At 43.6% G+C, this 21,555-nt stretch overlaps 2 protein-coding genes across 2 annotated transcripts in view; one reads left to right on the top strand and one right to left on the bottom strand.

The window, feature by feature from the left end:
- Positions 1-10,106, bottom strand: part of CEP76 (centrosomal protein 76) — a 24,630-nt gene extending 14,524 nt beyond the window's left edge. The window contains exons 1-5 of the mRNA XM_069957802.1: positions 9,760-10,106; positions 5,879-6,034; positions 4,990-5,071; positions 4,138-4,362; positions 2,123-2,308 (exon numbers count right to left, since the gene is read on the bottom strand). Of these exons, the coding sequence (XP_069813903.1) occupies positions 2,123-2,308; positions 4,138-4,362; positions 4,990-5,071; positions 5,879-6,034; positions 9,760-9,822 (712 nt within the window). The 5' untranslated portion in view covers positions 9,823-10,106. The remainder of the gene's footprint in view (positions 1-2,122; positions 2,309-4,137; positions 4,363-4,989; positions 5,072-5,878; positions 6,035-9,759) is intronic.
- PSMG2 (proteasome assembly chaperone 2) lies at positions 9,852-19,843 on the top strand. Its single transcript, XM_069957803.1, has 7 exons — positions 9,852-10,293; positions 12,111-12,282; positions 12,629-12,687; positions 14,815-14,933; positions 15,014-15,187; positions 15,760-15,880; positions 16,595-19,843. The coding sequence occupies exons 1-7, from the start codon at positions 10,237-10,239 to the stop codon at positions 16,676-16,678; spliced, it is 786 nt and encodes a 261-aa protein (XP_069813904.1). The 5' UTR covers positions 9,852-10,236; the 3' UTR covers positions 16,679-19,843.
- Positions 19,844-21,555: the final 1,712 nt, after the last annotated feature.

Raw genomic sequence — 21,555 nt, forward strand, 5'->3', positions numbered from 1 at the left:
ATCCAACAGTTTCCGTTTTGCTTACTCCGAAACAGAAAAGGTAGACGGAATGGTGCCGGATGGTCAAACGCTGATGTGAACTTAGCCTAATTTATAACATATCCACAGGAAGCCAAAAGAAACTTTATGGAAGTTGGGCAAATGGCATAGCCAGCGAGTTACTTGTTTACAAAAAAAAAAAAAGTCTTTGGGAGTAACATAAATTGTGCAATTTGATGTCTTTAGCTGTTTTTGGGTGTCTGATCACATGTGGCAGCTGTGAACGGGCCGGAACAGGCCAGGAAGCTCCCACTCTGAAGATGCAGACTAGAGTTGAGCAAGTAGTAAAATACACAAGTCCTCCTTATTCAAGCATAATACCTTCATGCAAAACACATTACTAATGATCGCAGTAAATGTTTGCATATGTATGCGTTTAGCATAAAGCTATTACTTTTTTATTCAAATTTTTGTATATTTTGTTTAAACATCCTCTGAAGGAACAAAATAAACAAAAATAAGGGGAAAAAAATTATTCTTTTTTTGGAGCTATAACTGATGGCTGAATTCATGCAGCATGCAGATATACTTACTCATCACTAATGCAGACACTTATGGCCCATCCTGTGGACATGCCTTAAGTGTCCCAGATGGGTATAGCCCTATTTAAGAAATTAGAAAGACACAGTTCCACAAACAGCACTACTCTTGTCATTAGTATGTGCGTGGTACTGCAGCTCAGTTCCATTGAATATGTTGTCTGGGGAGCACAAGACGGTTTAAGTCATCTGCTCCCCAGCACTCACTTCCTTTCCCCCGTTCCAAATCTTGGAAATTAGCCTTCCAAGATGTAGAGGGGATGGGCTAAGTTGTAATAAACGCATGCAGGTGAAACTACACCCACACAATTTAAAGTATCTGGACAGTGTCTGCAATATTGCAGACGTCACGTGTTGTCATGCTTATTATTATTATTATTTTTTATCACAACTTAACCCTGTCCCCTTTGATTCTTAAAAGGGGGGTGGGGGTTTGAGTGCTGGGTAGCAGAAGGCTTAAAGGGGTAGTGCGGCGGTAAACAATTATTCACAGAATAACACACATTACAAAGTTATACAACTTTGTAATGTATGTTATGTCTGTGAATGGCCCCCTTCCCCGTGTCCCCCCCACCCCCACCCGTGTACCCGGAAGTGTGGTGCGCTATACATACCTGTCACGTGCCGACTAGTCTCCGATCTTCAGCCTGCGATGTCGTCTTCGGACGGCCCGGCCGAATCCCTCCGAGCGTCCTGAGTGCCGGCCGCCCTCTTCAGCGCCATCAGATGCTCAGCCGCGATTGGCTGAGCACAGTTATGCTCAGCCAATCGCGGCTGAGCAGCCGATGACGCGGCAGAGGGTGGCCGGCACTCAGGACACTCGGAGGGATTCGGCCGGGCCGTCCGAAGACGACATTGCAGGCTGAAGATCGGAGACGAGTCGGCACGTGACAGGTGTGTATAGCGCACCACACTTCCGGGTACACAGGTGGGGGGGGTGGGACACGGGGAAGGGGGCCATTCACAGACATAACATACATTACAAAGTTGTATAACTTTGTAATGTATGTTATTCTGTGAATAATTGTTTACCGCCGCAAAACCCCTTTAAGATGTCTTCTGCTCCCCAGACAACCTTTTTAAGTGAATGGAGCAAAGTTGTAAGATTACACACAACCTGACAAGCGTGGTGCTGTTTTTGGAAGAAAGCAATTATAGTTTTGTAAAAAAAAAAAAAAAAAAAAAAAAAAAATTGGGGGGATTTGGGTTAGCCTGTATACATAATCTACAGTGTACTAAAGTAACGTAATAAGTAGAGATGAGCGATGCTCGAGTCCATCCGAACCCGAACTTTCGGCATTTGATTAGCTGGGGCTGCTGAACTTGGATAAAGCCCTAAGGCTATGTCGAAAACATGGATATAGTCATTGGCTGTATCCATGTTTTCCAGACAACCTTAGAGCTTTATCCAAGTTCAGCAGCCCCAGCTAATCAAATACCGAACGTTCGGGTTCGGATCGACTCGAACCCGGTTCGCTCATCTCTAGGAATAAGTAATGTATTTGGTTATCATGTTTCCAAAAAAAGATTTACAGTGATCTCACCTACACCTTGTAGCTCCACAGCAAGACTTGTCACCCCTCTATCCATTCCCAGTACAGAGCGCCACTCCAAAAAGTGGGACGCTACTAAAGTGGTTTCCCCAGACGTGTCTGTCTTTATCAACACCAGCTGGACAGGATCACAGAGTGACAAGAGGGTAGTGGCATCTGCCATTCTGCTGCCATCACCTAGATAAAGGAATGTGCTTAGTGCAGGTCTTCTATATGACTGAACAAACATTATAAAATACAATGAGTTAAACAATGACTATGTAGATAATTCCATGCGGTACAACCCCCCCTTGCTTGAAGATCTGCCCGTCCCATAGACTCCATTCTATTCAGGCAGATTCTGCCATCCTCCCAAAAAAGAATTGGCATGTCAATTCTTTGGGGGGATGGCGGAATCCATCTGACCATAGAATGGAGCCTATGGGACGGCCAGATGTTCAAGTGAAGTGCACACAGAATCTGCTGGAGGTTATCCATGAGGATTCAGTAGTGTGACTGGGCCTGAATACTGCAAGAACATCTTTTCTTGGAACTTTGTTATTCTGCCATTCCAATGATAGGTTTCTAACGGTCATTGTACATTAATAAAACTTTGGCCATCCGCAGCAGCAAATGAATGCGAGATTGTTGACGGCACTCATTTACATTCCCTTTAGCAGATACGATGAATCAAGCAGCCCAGCCAAACAACCACTGTATTTGTATTGTTTGTGCAGCTATTTAAATGTATTGCTATCAGCCATACATCCCCTTTTTACAGAGTGAGATGTGCAGCCAATAGTGATATGTTTTGCTGCAACAAAAAAATGCAATCAGCCAAGGATTAGGCGTTTTTCTGGTCTTTGGCTGATCGCTGTCACTTTTACATGGGTCATTTGTTGGCCGAAGGAGCTTTTGTAGTAAGAATCCTGGCTGTTAATCGGCCTGTGTAAAAGGCCTTAAGAAATGTAAGAATAATTGGGCAGCGTTACCAATGAGGGTGTGTCCCCCTGCCCTCTGACAATGTACAAACAGTGCTGACAGGAAGTCACTGTGCAGAGAAACACCCCACATTCATGATTTTTAGGTGGAATACCAGAGGATAAAGTAGAGAAAAGTGAAGAAAAGTAATAAGATGTAATATGTATATATACAAGAATATAGTTCAATAAGAGCAATAAGCGCTTGGCACTGTCTTCATTCACACAGTGTTAGGGGTTGCTGGCGTGCAATCTTTGCATGTATGATGTGTGATGCACTTCTCAGGTGGTGCTTAGCATACAGACAATCTCATATGGCGTAGTAAGAACAAATGCAGAAAGCGGCAACTCACCAAGCAAGTGCGGTTTATTCAAGACTTACACCGATCATTGGTACACAGGCATGGCAATCGCAGAGTGTGTCCCACTGAGTGTGCCTAAGTGGGAAACACTCTGCGATTGCCATGCCTGTGTACCGATGATCGGTGTAAGTCTTTAATAAACCGCACTTGCTTGGTGAATTGCCGCTTTCTGCATTTGTTCTTACTACGCCATATATAAGAATATGTATCAGTATTTACCAAATCAGGCATGTTAGAACAGCTGAGAGATCCTCTTAAAAAAGGTGCACTCTCGTCTCGTAAAGATTGCATATTGGCTTATTTGCAGCCATCAGAGGTAAAAGGGAAGCTGAAAACTGCTGTATGCGCAGTCAATGATAGTTATACAAGTTGGCCAACACCCACACTTGGGCTGTTTTTGGCTTTCAATCCACCTCCAGTTACTGCAAACCGGCCGATGGACATCTTTACGAGATGGAAATACTCCATGTTTCAGAGCTCGAGACTTGCTGGGTTTGCCCATTGCTCCTTTGCAATACCCTTTAAAAACTCTGACTTTCTTAATGTTTATTATGGTCATACTGCAGTCTGTACCTAGGGGATAGGCGAGGAGCAACTGTAAATCTTAGCACAACTAACCCAACACTTAAAACATTACATGAAAATGCCACATAATTAAGGAGAATAAAATCCTAACTGGACCAACCTAAGCTGTCCTTATGCAGTTCCATCAGGAAGCCATCTTGGAAGTCTGGTTCACAGGCACAAGGGACAGGTTTGGAACGAAAACGCTGGTTCCTAAAGTGCAGACTAAGAGTAAATGTCGGGCACACCTGGCCAGGAAGGGGGTCAGATTCTTGAAGATGTTCCAGAAATGCTTTTCCACCCAAGACCTGGAGATGAAGATATCTCCTCGATGGATCCATATTAGCTGTGGACACATACAATGATTTAGAGGGGGGATCTATTATATTCAATAAAAATGGCAAAACATTTGACGACTTAGGTAACAACTAAAACAAGCAAACATTGTTTTCTGTGTTACACCCCATGAACAATACTCTATGGTTATTGCACAATTTCTTCAGCTACTTGTATCTATCTACACCGAATGTCAGACTGGCTGGGAGCTGGAATTGGATGGATGCTTTAATGCTGATTGAATCAAAATCTAGTCAACAGCAAAATGTTTTGTTTCTTCATGGGACATGAACCCAAAGCAGCAATAGTTTATACATTATACCTATAAGCTATAATTCAACCATTTGCACTATGGTCAATAGTTAGGGCTTGACACGCACAGGAGAACGCTTGACACGCACAGGAGAACGCCAGGAGCGCTCCTGCTCCTAATACCTACCGCGACTTTGAAAAAGACCCTGGTAGGGTCGAAACGTCACCAGTCGCCTAAATATAAGCTATTTTCTTCTTTGCACCAATATTGTGTATATGCCTGGCTTTGTTCCCATCACGCTGTCAAATAAACTGTTATAAATTTTTGCATGAAAAGAGTGCTACGGAGATTTCTATTGCTATAATAGTTAGGGCCTGGACTTACTTTTTTTCTGTGTCCTTGCTTCTTTGTCAAAAAAATGTGTTGCTGGTTTGGGTGTAGAGGTAACATCTCGGGAGACGCCATCCTATAAAAAAAAAAAAAAAAAAAAAAATTAAAACTTTATTTGCAAGAGATTCAAATTATTTCTAAACAATCAATGAAATGGATAATGACTTGGTATTTTCAGCACCATGGACAGAGTTCCTACAACCAACACTCCTGCCCGATCAAACATATTGATGGGAGCGTATATTTGGAAAAACATGCTAAGGGTACAGACGGAGTAATTCTCACTGAATACTCCATGCGGAATACTCCGCTGTCCTCTCCAGGACTACATTATATGCTCCAGGAGATTCTGCTGTCTGTCCAAAGAATTGTCCGGTCAATTTTTTGAGCGGACAACGGAATATGCCTGAGCATATATTGGGGCCGGGGGAGAGGGAAGCGGGAGCGTGCAGGGACGAGCGGCGGATTTTGCCCATAGTTTTCGGCGACAATTATAAACAGCATTTACCCTGACTAATGGGTGTGCTGCTTATCATTCTCTTACAAGACAAACGTGAGCTCTTTAACAAACAATCTACAACACCACCTTATAATCTAAATTCACCTATCTTTAAGTTTTTGGGTGTGAGAGGATATATCTTTGTTTATGAGTTGACTGCTCATCCTTATGCTAGGCCACCATAAACTGGTCTGGGGGAGCATATTCAAATTAATAGGACCTAGCTGTCAATTAAATCTTTATTGTGCTGAAGGGTCCTGGAGGTGAAATTTCCTTGATTGATTACTACTGTTCTGTCTATTGATGGGCCATCAATACCAAAGCCCTGGAGAACCCCTTTAACAGTAACAAACAAATATACAATGTATATGAAACCCCTTTTACCTCTAGGAAATGCAGTTCTTTCATGAAATCATCAAGAATGCCTCTCCTTCTTAAGGCTTCCATCAGATCCTCTTCTGAGAGGTTATGGCTTTCATCCCCTAATTCATCCTTCAAAGTCTCTGCAAGCACCTCACGGATTTTGCCATTAACATCTACCTAATTAACGAATAAAAGAAATTCCATTACTAAAAGGGAACCTGTAGACATAAATACAGGAATATGATTTATTTTTTGCCAGGTGGGACCAAACAAAAAAAAAAAAATTATTTAAAAAAGGTCCCATCCACTACAGCTATCCCTTGCCACTGCTGTTTCAACAGTGCCTGGTCCCTGCTGTTCAGCACACATAGGCTCCCTCTCAGCTAATCCCAGCCTGCAGTGGTGTCCCACCTCGGGCAGTGATTGGCTAAGCAACCACTTCCTTGCGCTGTAATGAAGGCCAGCAAGTGCTGAGCAATGGGGACCAGGCACCAGCAGGGGGGATCCCAATGGGTAAATACCTACTTTATTTTAGCCCGGCTGGGTCCCTGTAAAAGGACGCCTAGGTACCCTTATCTCTATGGAGCAGTAGGCACAGTTTTCTTTTTATTAAAAATAACTGAGCACATCTGAAGTAAAAATGCATCAGTTGTCACCCATCCTTTTCACACTAAGTAAAGTAGTAAAGGAAACAGAAAAGCAATAAATGCCTCAAGATGTTTTCCCCTATTTGGTATTTTGACTGGTCTAGTGTGACAACACGCCAAAGGCCAATAATAACCCTACTGGCAGCAATGGATCGGTTCTGGCATCAGTTTCCCTCTTGTGATTTTCACTAAGTTGGAGGGAGACTGAATGCTATCACCAGGCATATTAGAAGAAGCCATCACACACGGCAGGATACATATTAGTCCTTCCTTTATAGTTCCTGTTCCTTTTGAATCCACTCTTGGTTTTGGTTCAAAAACTGCAGCAGTGTCAGGAGAGAGATATGTTGTTGTTCTTCTTGCACCCCCCTCCCCCCCTCTTTCCCTTCTTGTCTGTGGTGTGATGTTAGATGTTTTGTGTTTAGTTATATTATGAGTTACTGATCTGGGTGGGAGCTATGAACATGGCTCAGGGGACCCTTATTTGGAACCCGATTAGGGTGAACTTCATATATTAATCTGTAATAGCAATCATATTTGTTTTTATTCAAATGTTAGTAATGAATGTTAAAGTCCACCTGAATTTGCTTATGTCGGCCTATGTTTGGCCTTGAAGTTCAGCCTATTTCAGGCATATAATCTATGTGTTTTTAGATTGAAAAATTTATAAAAATTTTTGAAAACCAAAAACGGCAGCGGAAGTTTTCTAAGAAAAACTGCCTTGTGTGACATCAGCCTAATGAAGACGTTCAGCTTAAGAGAGCCTTTACACAGAGAGATTTATCTGACAGATTTTGGAAGCCAAAGCCAGGAATAGCTTTCCTTTATAACCTGTTATCTGTTTACAGTCTGTTTCTGGCTTTGGCTTTAATAATCTGTCAGATAAATCTCTCTGTGTAAAGGCACCCTTACTTTACAGTCTCTAACACCTAGTGCTATATGGCTGTGGATCACAACGATCCGTATTGGGGGAGGAATGTTTACATACGCCGATACAAGGAGATCAATGCAACCATCCTGTCCATATAGAAAGCAGACACATTACATGGACACTATGAATAAAGATATACATTTTCTCACAAACATCAGAGGTGATATTCTGTATGTATATTTATAGGCAACTCATGTGGGAATTGTCGCCTCCGGTGGGAGTTTTGCTGTAATTGCAACTTTATCACCAACACATTGAACAGGTGATACACGGCAGGGGTACGGTGTCTGATCCATGGGGGTCTCCTCCATGGGGCATCCAAACACTGACATAGCCCCATAGACAATGATGGAGTGCTGCGCTCCATCCAGGGAACATGTTCACATGCAGCAGATTTATTGAAGAACTCTCTCATGTGAACAGATGACAACAAACCATGAAAATGCACAGGTCTGCATGGGGGCCACTGGAGATTATTCCCATACAGAGGAGCACTACAGCTACCAGGTTACAGTGCTTCCCCTCTGTGTACACTCACCCAGCTCTGGAGATTATTCCCATACAGTGGAGCACTACAGCTACCAGGTTACAGTGCTTCCCCTCTGTGTACACTCACCCAGCTCTGACGATTATTCCCATACAGTGGAGCACTACAGCTAACAGGTTACAGTGCTTCCCCTCTGTGTACACTCACCCAGCTCAGGAGATTATTCCCATACAGAGGAGCACTACAGCTACCAGGTTACAGTGCTTCCCCTCTGTGTACACTCACCCAGCTCAGCTCTGGAGATTATTCCCATACAGTGGAGCACTACAGCTACCAGGTTACAGTGCTTCCCCTCTGTGTACAATCACCCAGCTCAGCTCTGGAGATTATTCCCATACAGTGGAGCACTACAGCTACCAGGTTACAGTGCTTCCCCTCTGTGTACACTCACCCAGCTCAGCTCTGGAGATTATTCCCATACAGTGGAGCACTACAGCTACCAGGTTACAGTGCTTCCCCTCTGTGTACAATCACCCAGCTCAGCTCTGGAGATTATTCCCATACAGTGGAGCACTACAGCTACCAGGTTACAGTGCTTCCCCTCTGTGTACAATCACCCAGCTCAGCTCTGGAGATTATTCCCATACAGAGGAGCACTACAGCTACCAGGTTACAGTGCTTCCCCTCTGTGTACACTCACCCAGCTCAGCTCTGAAGATTATTCACATACAGTGGAGCACTACAGCTACCAGGTTACAGTGCTTCCCCTCTGTGTACACTCACCCAGCTCAGCTCTGGAGACTATTCCCATGCAGTGGAGCACTACAGCTACCAGGTTACAGTGCTTCCCCTCTGTGTACACTCACCCAGCTCAGCTCTGGAGATTATTCCCATACAGTGGAGCACTACAGCTACCAGGTTACAGTGCTTCCCCTCTGTGTACACTCATCCAGCTCAGCTCTGGAGATTATTCCCATACAGTGGAGCACTACAGCTACCAGGTTACAGTGCTTCCCCTCTGTGTACACTCACCCAGCTCAGCTCTGGAGACTATTCCCATGCAGTGGAGCACTACAGCTACCAGGTTACAGTGCTTCCCCTCTGTGTACACTCACCCAGCTCAGCTCTGGAGATTATTCCCATACAGTGGAGCACTACAGCTACCAGGTTACAGTGCTTCCCCTCTGTGTACACTCATCCAGCTCAGCTCTGGAGATTATTCCCATACAGTGGAGCACTACAGCTACCAGGTTACAGTGCTTCCCCTCTGTGTACACTCATCCAGCTCAGCTCTGGAGACTATTCCCATGCAGTGGAGCACTACAGCTACCAGGTTACAGTGCTTCCCCTCTGTGTACACTCACCCAGCTCAGCTCTGGAGATTATTCCCATACAGTGGAGCACTACAGCTACCAGGTTACAGTGCTTCCCCTCTGTGTACACTCACCCAGCTCAGGAGATTATTCCCATACAGAGGAGCACTACAGCTACCAGGTTACAGTGCTTCCCCTCTGTGTACACTCACCCAGCTCAGGAGATTATTCCCATACAGAGGAGCACTACAGCTACCAGGTTACAGTGCTTCCCCTCTGTGTACACTCACCCAGCTCAGGAGATTATTCCCATACAGAGGAGCACTACAGCTACCAGGTTACAGTGCTTCCCCTCTGTGTACACTCATCCAGCTCAGGAGATTATTCCCATACAGAGGAGCACTACAGCTACCAGGTTACAGTGCTTCCCCTCTGTGTACACTCACCCAGCTCAGGAGATTATTCCCATACAGAGGAGCACTACAGCTACCAGGTTACAGTGCTTCCCCTCTGTGTACACTCACCCAGCTCAGCTGCTCGTGGATGATCCGCCTCAGCTCCGCGGCTTTCTCCGGCGGCAGAGACATGTTACCGGCTATACAGTGCACCAAGGAAGCTACACAGCGGACATGGTGTGATTGATGTCAGGATACCACGGATCAGCCCGTCTCTATGGGCACAGGCAGGACATGGATGGGGGCAGAGACATAAGAGAACACAGGAGCGGGCTGTCAGGCGGGAAGCTGCCCGCACACTGCCTGGCTGCACCGCTGCACAGGAAGCTGACTAGCCACCTATAATTGCTGACAGTGGGGCCATTGAAGGACCCTGATTGTATACAGGCATCCTGTTGGACACCTATAGGCCCTTTGGGGGATGTCATCTTTATACTGGCACCTACTGGACAGCCGTTTCCCATGACAGCAGGGTCCTTGTAGACGCCGCTACCAGTGACGTCTATAGTGTGCGCCAGGTGTGGTTGCCCTGTATACAGTCCAGTCATGTTCGTGCCGGCGGCTGGTGAATGGCGTCCCCCGGCGGAGTGCTCCCTGCTGCTGGTAAGTCCTCTGGCCGCCTACAGGGCTCCATACACACCGTGCCCACTCACTATCAGCCAGACCATTCTGTTAGTTGTGCTCATACTTCAGCTCGTCTGCATTCTTGGGTCTAGTGTCTCATCTTCCTCTTGAAAATACCCTATAGGATCTCTATGGGGCTAAGGTCAGGCAAGTTTGCTGGCCAATCAAGCACAGTGATACTGTGGTTATTAAACCAAGTACTGGTACTTCTGGCAGTGTGGACAGGTGCCAAGTAGAGATGAGCGAACCGGGTTCGGGTTGATCCGAACCCGAACGTTTGACATTTGATTAGCTGGGGCTGCTGAACTTGGATAAAGCTCTAAGGTTGTCTGGAAAACATGGATACAGCCAATGACTATATCCATGTTTTCCACATAGCCTTAGGGCTTTATCCAACTTCAGCAGCCACCGCTAATCAAATGCCGAAAGTTCGGGTTCCGATGGACTCGAGCATGCTCCAGGTTCGCTCATCTCTAGTGCCAAGTCCTGCCGTAAATTGAAAATTTCATCTCCAAAATCTTGCTATTGGATTGGACTCATTGTTGCCACCACTGACTGTCGGCCATGGCCATTACTTCTGACTCTGGCAGCTATATGTCATTCATACCTGTGGTGCCGCCTTTTCCTCTATATTCCAAGCTTTGTATGGAAATCAACACTTAATTGACTTCCATACACTCCCCGAATAGGCCTTATGGAAATAAACGTTCCTGTGGCTGTCAGAGCTCTGACGGCCGCAGGAACATTCAATCAACATAACAACGGCCAAGCAACAGAAACTTACACTAGAAAAAGTTACCTCTGTTTGTAATGACTATATAATCTAGGGGGCTCACTTTTTGAATGAAATTACTCGGGGGGGAGGGGGAACAAGATGCACTTGTACGTATACATGAATAGAACAGGTCATCACTAGTACCTCACACCTGCGCTAGTACAGCGATACAAGGATGAGCAGAGGTTAGTGTGGAAGAGGATGCAGTGCTGGCAAAAAAACTGCAGCCCCTACAGTCTCAGGTGGCCCCCACCAGTCTAAGGCTATGTTCATACAGCGTAAAAAAGGATGGCTGTTGTTGCCATCAGCAACAACAGCCGTACTTTGTAGGGTGTGGAACACTGCCTATTCTTCTATGGCGCCGCAAAGAACTGACATGTCAGTTTTCTGCGGCCACTATTCAGTGAATTGCGGCCGCAGAAAGACTTGTTAGTTCACACAATGAAGTGAGCGGCTCCAGCCGCTTGCTTCATTGTGTGCTATGAGAGTTCCAATGCAGTGCCCTGATGCGTCCTCATCAGAACACTGCGGGATGATCTTTGCAGAGACCAGCCGGGTCACGAAATGGCTGGTCTCTTAGGCCGTGTCAACATAGCCATATACTGATAACCTATCCAGAGGACAGGCCATACATTTTCATATGCTGATTAACCCCTATATTGTGGGGACAGAGGCTACTGTACGTGATGTTAGGGTCTGTACAGTCCTGCAGAATATATCATTCAATAAATAAACCTTTTAAATGTTTCGGAGAATTTTTAGATGATCACAATCATGGTGGAAGAATAGATGTAGTCTTGTTGAATATTACTTTTATACTAGTGATGGCATAATACACCATAATCCTATCAGAATCGCTTCCTCTCCTCTCTAATGTATAGGTTCACGTTTCGTAACATTGCTATGATGAGGGCATGGGTCTGTCTTGTCTATCTCACAGGCATTGCTGTGTGTTTACTTGTGAAGCTGGTATACGTTCTCTGTATACGCTCTCTAGTAATAATCTCCCACTTTTTTCTAGCCTGCTGTGTCTGTAGGAAATGTTGGACAGCTTGCTGTTGACCTGATAATTTCCACACTCGATATGCCTAAGGTTGGGTATTTTTACACAGACTGTCTTGTACCTATGGTGGGTAATAATCCGTATGCAACTAGTGAAGAGCATGCAAAGGAACTCTGCATAAATGCGGAAAGTGAGTACATTACAAACTGATAAAAAGTTTTAAAATAACTTTGAGTGGTATGTATAGAATATGGCATTATATTTTTACAGTAGATTGAGAATCCGCTGAGTCTATACAGATCTTTCTACTTTATTTTCTTAATGATGATCAGCATTATTACACGTGGCTGTTTTTCCTTCTGGAATTTTAAGTTAATTCTTGTAAAATTGATCTTCCTTTATGACGCCCTTGACACCTAGCAACGTTTTTCTTGGGACTTCACAAATCCTGGTTCATTTAGCGGTTCCATTACATGATGTTATGTCTAATCAGTGTGCATTTCACTGTATACTCATATTTGCACTGTTTATTACAGTATATGCATCATCTGACAAGAAGCTTGCTGTCCTGCAGATCAGATCTCCATTAATAAAGGTATAGATCATATTACACATGCTGATGAGTTGAATCTCACTGATCCTTCAAGCAACCTTTTTTTTAAATAAATTTTATCAGAAAGCATGTGCCCGAAATAATATCAGTCCACCAATAATTTCCTTTCACAAAATATACAATCAAAACCAACATTACAAATTCATATTTACTCATAGTTACACCGCCCACACCGGCCGCAGGAAGGGAAAAAAAAACCTCCAAACAGGGACTCAACCCTGATAATGTCTCTCATTCATGTTAGTAATAGCTTTCCAATCTGTCACAGTGGGAGAGCATGGGGCCATCCATTTTCTAGCCATCAATAACCTGGCATAAAAAAACAAGCATAATGCCTCTGTCCTCTTATCCTTACCTTCCACCAATATAGGGTCATCGCCCAGCAAAGCCACCTGGGGGACGGCCCTATTTTCTGATTTAATTGTGCCAATACCTCCTTAACCCCTAGACGACCCTGGACGTAGGGTTACGTCATTGAAGTCTGTCCCCAGACGACCCATGACATAACCTTACGTCCTGGGTGTTTCTCCGGCTATGAAGCGTGCTCCGGAGCGGAGCGCGCTTCATAGCAGGTGGGGGCCGGCTGCAAACAGCAGCCGGGACCTCACCGGTAATGACACGCTGCAGCGATCGCGCTGCCGCGTGTCATTAACCCCTTAAACGCGTTTAAGTGTAAGTGACAGGGGGAGTCCCCTGTCACTTACCGATCGGGACCCCCGCAGTGTGACTGCGGGGGTCCCGATCGGTAAAACGGGCCGCCGGAGGTCTCTCACCTGCCTCCGTGCGGTCCGATCGGCGATCTGCTACACTGAGCCTGCACAGGCAGGCTCAATGAGCAGATCGCCGATAACACTGATCAATGCTATGTCTATGGCATAGCAATGATCAGTGAAGAAATCAAACAAATGTATGAAAAAGTCCCCCAAAGGGACTTCAAAAGTGTAAAAAAAAAAAAAGTTCAAAACACTATTACACTACCCCAAAACCCCTCCCCAATAAAAGTCTAAATCACCCCCCTTTCCCATTATATAAATAAAACATATAAAAATAAATAAATAGATAAACATATAATATACCGTAGCGTGCGTAATTGTCCGATCTATTAAAATATAACAAGCGTCATTGCGAACGGCGAACGGCGTACACGAAAAGAGGGGAAAAAGTGCGCAGATTACCGATTTTATGTTACATTATATATTTAAAAAAATCAATAAAAAGTGATCAAAATGTCCGATCTTCACAAATATGGTATTAATAAAAACTAGAGATCATGGTGGAAAAAATGACACCCCATACAGCCCCGTAGGCAAAAAAATAAAACCGTTATAAGCGTCACAATAGGCCCATTTTATTAATATTTAATTGCCAAAAAAAAGGATTTCATAAAAAAAATACATATATAACATTAGAGAATCTGTGTAACCTGCATATGGTTGTGTTCGGACTGACCTATAGAATAATAATGTCATGTCGCTGTTACCATATAGTGCATTACGTAGACACAGGAACCCCCCAAACGTTACCATATTGCATTCTTTTTTACGATTTCACCTATTTATATCTTCATAAATAATATATTTGGAATTCCATCATACATGTAATGGTAAAATGAAAAACGCCATTACACAGTACAACTATTCCTGTAACAAACAAGCACTTACATGGCTTGTAGATAGAAAACTGAGAGTGCTAGAGCTCTTAGAAGGGGAGGAGGTAAAAACGAAAACGCTAAGATCAAAATTTGCGCGGTCCACTGGGTCATTTTGGGCCTGGTCCTCAAAGGGTTAAACCCCTCCAGACAAAATTTCTCTAGGTCACGGAGGAGCCAGAACATATGAAGAAAGTCTACTGCCGCCATTCCACACCAAGGACAGCTATCCTACTCCCTTCTAATAATCCTATGTAGAAATTTTGGTGAAAAGTATATCCTATGCATGATATTTATTTGAACCAAACGATTGCCTCCACTTTTAGTAACTTTGTTTCTGAACATCCTTTTCCATCTTCCCTCACTCATTTTACCCAAATCCACTGCCCATGCTACAACACTCCTGGGGCCCTCCTCAGCCCGATGCTTCATGCAACTTACTACTTTCTTTATCTATGCAGAAAAAATCCAGAGCCTTCTGCGAAGCGTTAACCAGTTGGATTAAGAAGTGTGCATTTACCAGAGTAGTTCTCCTTTCCAGCAGCCATGCCTACCAACGAGATGACACACAGCTTTTTGGGTATGTTTTTCATTTTGCCCTTAGTAGCCCGCATAACATTACTACAGTCATTGATGCAAGTATGAATCTGTATTCTGCAGGACTCCGTTCCGTTACTTAGTCACTCCCACTTTACAGACAATGGTGGCAGATACAATGAAGGAATTAGAGTGGAAGGAAATGGAGAAGTTGTCTTTATATCCAGGCATAAATGATGAAGAGAAAAAGACTTCCATCCCCGGAGGAGGTTTTACAAAGCGGTTGTTTGAAGACTGGTACATGTCCTTTGTGTTTTATGTCTCCCTGCTATTAATGGGTTTTCATAGGAGTTCAGAGTTTTTAACTGTCCCCTGTATAAGTTTATTACAGGGCGGAAAAGTCCCAGAGTCCACAATTTCTGCCAATGGCCTTTATATTCCAGCTGCTAGAAATTTTTAGCTTCTGGGTCAGTTAGTGATCACTGGATTGACGGCCATTTGTTTAGACCTTTATGTGCTGGATTCACTTCTCATGAAGGCACACAAGTTTGGATTTGATGCAAATTAGTGGCAGCAATCAGTATCTCATGTTGTATGCCCCATTTGTTAGTTAGTGCTTCCAGACCTAACTAGGCTTAGTTGGGAACATTTATACATGCTTATCTAGTTTACCAATATTTAGAAACGTTTGCAGATGAGGGAAGGTGCCCCTCCTATGCTTTTAGTTTTTTCCTGGAGAGTTAAGTCTACTCTCTGTACTTCCCAACATGTGACTATTGTAGCCAATCGCTGAGGCATATAGTTACATGGTCATTGCAGGCAAAATCGCTGTGAATTTGTTCATGCGACTAACATTGTTTCTTCTACAGCTGTTCTATGGGCATACACATGGCTGCTGTTCTGAAATTCTGTTCTGAAGGTGACAATATCCCTGATGCTTTTGCTCTTCTCGATCATGTGAATAGATGGCTTCATTTGCTTGATCTTCCAGTAAGTAGCATTATAAACAAAGTGTGGCTACTAGTCATTACATGATAACTACCTGAATATCTGTATTGAAGCCTTTTTAGCATGTTAGATAGCTTTTTAGTCACGGAGACCCTTTCATATATCTATTTGTGCTTTCATTGATACACAAAGCATATTAAGGTCCTAATAAATGGCCCAATAATAATCTGCTATATCGGTGCTCGTTTACTGTGCTATTACACAGGCTGATTATCGGGCAGCAAGGGCTGCATGGACATCATTAGCGATGTTCATGAAGCCCTTGCATTTAGTGTAAAATAATAAATATTAACTCACCTTACTGCGTTCCCTGGGTGTCCTTGGCCGATTATCGCTCTGTGTAATAGGGCTCCTAGTCATGACTTTCCATTATACAGTAAAGAAATGTAATTTCTCTTTTAAAGGGGTATCCCTACCTCCTTCCTCCTCCAGGACGTTATGTTGCTAGGATATGCTATCACTTTATCGTCTTGGGGGTCATACCTTCCTTGAATAGGCCTGGCCTACAGTGCAAGGGAAAAAAGAGGGTGTTTCACTACACCTGCACTGCATTACCAGATATTAAATTAAAGTGATGGTATAGCCTAATATTATGCCCTCAATTTATGATATGGGAATAGCCATTTAAGTTTGAGATACGATGTTGATGAATGTATTGAGCGATGCATCTGACACAAGCACATTGCCTGTTTTCAGGATGATGTTGGCACGGCTCACTGGAAGATACCAAGCTCCTGGAGATTGCTGTTTGGTAGTGGTCTTCCATCTGCACTCTTCTAACCAAGTTGATGAACTTCAGTGAAATGAAAATGAATAAGCACTTTTACATTGGTTCAGATTTATTAGCCCATCCTTGGCTGAATCCTTTTTATAGCCTGTTATAAAGAATGAATGTTTTCTAAGCTTTTGTTGATCTGCCTAACTTATTGGTCTGCACAATTACTCCTTTTACTGATATCACACATGCAGAGCTCTGATTTGTCAGCGAGGTAAAAAAAGAATGACCGATGAGCTGAGAGAAAGCATAACTGTGTGATAGGAATTGGAATCATATATTAAGGTATTATGGCAGTTTTCGGTTCTTTTTTCAGCCTTTCATAGTTTTGGTTTCCATTCATAGTTTAGTTTTCAAAAACTGCCAATGATTTTTTTTTTTTAACTAAATGACCACTAGAGGGCACCATAGCAAGTATGTTATAGTAGTATCAAGAGCTTTTTAAATGATTCGGCACTAGAGATGAGCGAGCATGCTCGTCCGAGCTTGGTACTCGTTGGAGTATTAGGGTACTCGATGGTGCTTGTCGGACGAGCATCTTGCAATACTCGAGACAATAACATCTTCCTCTTCCTGCATGTTTGGCGGCTTTTTCTCAGCCAATAATCATGCAGGAGAGGCTTTGGGAGCTCGTAGCATCACGTGGGACCCATACATGTGGATAGCAGCGATAGGCTGGCCAGATCAGATGACCTGGGCATATAAGAATCAGGTCCCGCGATGCTCGCTTCAGACGCAGGCTGGATGAGCATAGGGAGAGAGCTGCTGTCTGTCAGGGAGAGTGTTAGGAAGGGAAACAGTGTGTGGTTAGGCAGGAATCTGACACTAAGAACCCAACAATCCTAAGGGCTTAAAATTTTTAAAACATATATTTTTTTTGCTACTCTTGGCTGCTGGCATGGATTTGTAGTGCAGCTGTCAGTAGTCAATTTGTCCTGTTGCTGACATTACCTTGGCTGGCTGGGATCTGTAGTTCAGCTATACCTATCCTCCCTGTGCAGTGTCCTGTGCACGGCACCAGTTGCACACATACTCTATACAACTACCCCCAAAACCATCCGGATGTTGCCCATAATTTGGTGCAATGGTGCGATTAGGCAGCCCCAGAGGTGTCCATACATGCTGCCCCTGCTGTTTCCTGTCCATTTCCGTGGTGTTTCCATCATTTTCTGAGGTTTTCAGGCAACCTTCCCTGTGCAGAGCTTTGGTTCCCTGCAAAAATGCTCGAGTTTCCCATTGACTTCAATGGGGTTCATTACTCAAAACGAGTTCCCGAGCATCGGGAAATATTCATCTCAAGTATCAAGCACCCGAGCATTTTAGTACTTGCTCATCTCTATTCAAAACCTCTAGGGTACATTCACACATACAACTGCAGATTTGTTGCTTTTTTTAATCATTGACTTATGGTGTGTTTACACAGACAGACTTATCTGACAGATTTTTGAAGCCAAAGCCAGAAACAGACTATAAACAGAGAACAGGTCATATAGGAAAGACTGAGATTTCTGCTCTTCTCATATCCAATCCTGGCTTTGGCTTCCAAAATCTGTCAGATAAATCTTTTTGTGTGTAAATGCAGCATTACACTGATATTTGTACCCTACTAGTGAGTGTACCCTCAAAGTTGAAGGACACAGTTTTGTCTTACAAAGAAATAGCAAGATGAAGACAGGCCTGACCTGGCAAGAACTTAGTGACCCTTTAGAGCTTTCCTCAAAGAAACATTCATCATTGTCCTTGGGCTATTTAGGAAAAACAAATTAAACTTATAACTTAGCTAATAATGTTTATCTACCAACTTGTTCATTCAGCATTGATTAAAAAAAATCTGTCTGCCCCAAGTTAAAATGGAAAATGTAATCTGAGTCTTTCCAGTGCAGCCTGTGCAGCTTTTCTTGTAAAATTTTTAGTAGTCCTTTATCTACTTATTGCACAAAAGAACTTTTCCTGCACCCCTTCTCCCTCCCAAACTCAAGACCTATTAGTTTGGGGAAGAGGAAAGACCAAGACATAGTGAGCGTGTCAAGCAGCTTGTAGAGCGTGTTATACAGTATATCATCCCACTATTTGATTCACAGCTTACACTGCTCAGTATTATTGTATAATTTCCTCCATGCTTCTTCTGCTGATTGTGCTGTAGAGATCTAGGGAAGCAGAAACAACTTTTCACAGTGTGTACAGTGTAGAGAAGACCTTATAGAGGTTTGTCTCTCCACCCACTGACCAGGGAACAACTAAAAACTAGAAGCAGAGCCTGCAGAAGGGAAAACTTCAAAAATCCCACAATTGAATTATGTAATGGCACTACTCCACATATACATGGCCGCTTATCCTGAAATGTTACCTAAGGTCCATATACACTTTAAGTCAAATTGATGTACATGCACATTACGGTGATCACACGGGTGCAGTGGCTGACCGCCTAAAATCCAGGTAACCTGTTATACCACCACCACACACACACACACACACACACACACACACACACAAAGTGTTGTTTTTTTTAATTTAGAAAAAGTATTAAAAAACACAACAAATGTTATCACTGTATTATAACATAGTAAACCTGTTAAACTGTATAGTGAATGGTTAAAAAAAGCACTACATCCCCCTTCCCTTGGTTAAACTTGATTGATGTGTCTTTTTCAACCTAACTATGTAACTATAAAACAGAGTGATTTTCTTTGTTTTTCCATTTATTCATTAATGTATTTATTCATCAAATGCTTTTGTCAGAAAATAATGACTCATCTTGCAAAAACAAGTCCACATCTGGTTACATTGAAAAACTAAAGAAGCTGCGGTTCCTAGAATGTGATATCATTTTTCCATGAAATGTGCTGTTATTGAGGAAAAGTAGCACAATGTAAGGAAAACTATGTATATACACAAAAACCTAATGTAATTTATGATACCCGGTGATCAGTGACATGACATGTAAAATTCATGTCACATGAATTGGGCTGTTTGTCAGCAGCACTTCCTGACTCACACCCTTAAGCTGGTGAAAAGCCTCCCTTCCTGATCCACTCTGTCTCAGCTCCGCTCTCCTCATCCTCCCTTCTGAGACAGAGGTCACATGATCTCTGTCTCTTCTGCTGTTAGGCAAGCTGAACACACAATTTGTAACCCCGCCCATCACTGACATTACACAGTGATCACCTGGCCAAAGGCGGGCTAACAACAGCCGCTCTCGAGTAGTATAGGGAAAAGAAGACACTTGTTTCATCTCTCCCTTTTTGGGTGGGTTCAGACTACGTAATTCTCGCGGATAAACTCAGTTGAATGCCGTTGCCTGTACGCGCTCATGGCCGTGTGCCTCTCTGCCTGTGCCATAGACACCATTCTATGCACGGCGTCAATGCTTTCGGTGGTAGCGGAATCAGCCGGCTTATAGAATGGTATCTATAGAGCCAGCGGAAAGGCATGCGTTCTAGCGACGGAATTCGGCAGAATTTGTCCGAGAATTCTGTAGTCTGGATCCACCCTTTTTCTCTTATTCAGGGGAAGGGAAACTGTGCCTTTCAAGCTCTTCCAAAACTACAACGCCCATCATGCCTGGACAGCCAAAGCTACAACTTTGGCTGTCCAGGTATAATCAGAGATTTTTTTGCAACAGTTGTAGAGCCAAGGTTCCCTACCTCTGCTCTAATCTATCTATATATATATTAATACATAGAAAAAAAGGTACTTAAGCCACGAGCAGCGTGCAACCTGCAGTGTGAATAGAGTCATAGATGTGCGGCCAATTTTTCCTTTTTTTCTGTTGAATGTGGAGGTTGTGGCTACCTCCTGTTAGCTTGCACTCCACCCATGTCCCAAGGGTGCTATAAAAGAGATCATTTGGCTCCTTTCTGCCCAGTTGTAGGCTTATTCAGCCCAGGAGAGGCCATTGCTAGTGTGAAAATGCTAGAGTAGGGTCCATGTATCGAGGACGCCTAAAGGTTGGCGACATGGTACACACTGTTTGATCAAATAGTTTGCTAAGATCCTCATTTTTTAATATCTACAGAGCAGGTGTTTGCCATGTGTACACTGGGAGGAGTATATACGGTAAGTAGAGATGAGCGAACCGGGTTCGAGTCGATCCGAACCCGAACATTCGGTATTTGATTAGCTGGGGCTGCAGAACTTGCATAAAGCTCTAAGGTTGTCTGGAAAACATGGATACAGCCAATGACTATATCCATGATTTCCACATAGCCTTAGGGCTTTATCCAACTTCAGCAGCCACCGCTAATCAGATGCCGAAAGTTCAGGTTCGGATGGACTCGAGCATGCTCCAGGTTCACTCATCTCTAACGGTAAGCCCTTGCACCTGTGGGTTGCTGCTATACTGTACTGTGTTTACTGTGCAAAGCAGATTGAGATTGAGCGGTGGGCAGCTACTACAAGACAGAGGTGGGTGCCTGGCAGTTGGTTCTAAGGTGCAGTGCATGCTAGGGGATGTGGTTTTCCAGAAGGGTGCCATTATGTTAAAACTGTGATTATTTGTAAAAGTTTAAATGGGGTCCAGAGCAGCGTATACAAGTGGAAAAAATTGGGGATCGGTAAGTGCACCTGTATGCTTTTCATACATTTTATTTTTTATGGGATCATTGGAGTTCCTGATTCAGGCCACGACTAATCAGAAGAACAGGGTGGGAGAAGTCTGCGCTTCTTTCCCGGGTCTGTGTCTCATGGCCGAAATGGCCATATGATGTAAGTCTATGTGGCCATCTCGCTCACAGGGGTCGCAGTCTGAACTAGATTTGATTTTTCTCTGTGACAAGTCAGAATGTTTTTTGGTGACAGGTATGCTTTAATAAAAGTAAGCTACATGTATCCCAAAATTGTATTTTTCAATAATTAAATTTAAAGAACAATTACGGTATGTTGA

This window comes from Dendropsophus ebraccatus, chromosome 2, assembly GCF_027789765.1.
Source record: "Dendropsophus ebraccatus isolate aDenEbr1 chromosome 2, aDenEbr1.pat, whole genome shotgun sequence".
Classification (NCBI taxonomy): Eukaryota; Metazoa; Chordata; class Amphibia; order Anura; family Hylidae; genus Dendropsophus; species Dendropsophus ebraccatus.

Excerpts from the sequence above, each read along its gene's own strand:
- PSMG2 (XM_069957803.1), top strand. The coding sequence starts at position 10,237 with ATGTTCGTGCCGGCGGCTGGTGAATGGCGTCCCCCGGCGGAGTGCTCC. Across the intron at positions 10,294-12,110 it reads CGGAGTGCTCCCTGCTGCTG|CCTGCTGTGTCTGTAGGAAA; the intron begins GTAAGTCCTCTG and ends ACTTTTTTCTAG. Across the intron at positions 12,283-12,628 it reads ACTCTGCATAAATGCGGAAA|TATATGCATCATCTGACAAG; the intron begins GTGAGTACATTA and ends TGTTTATTACAG.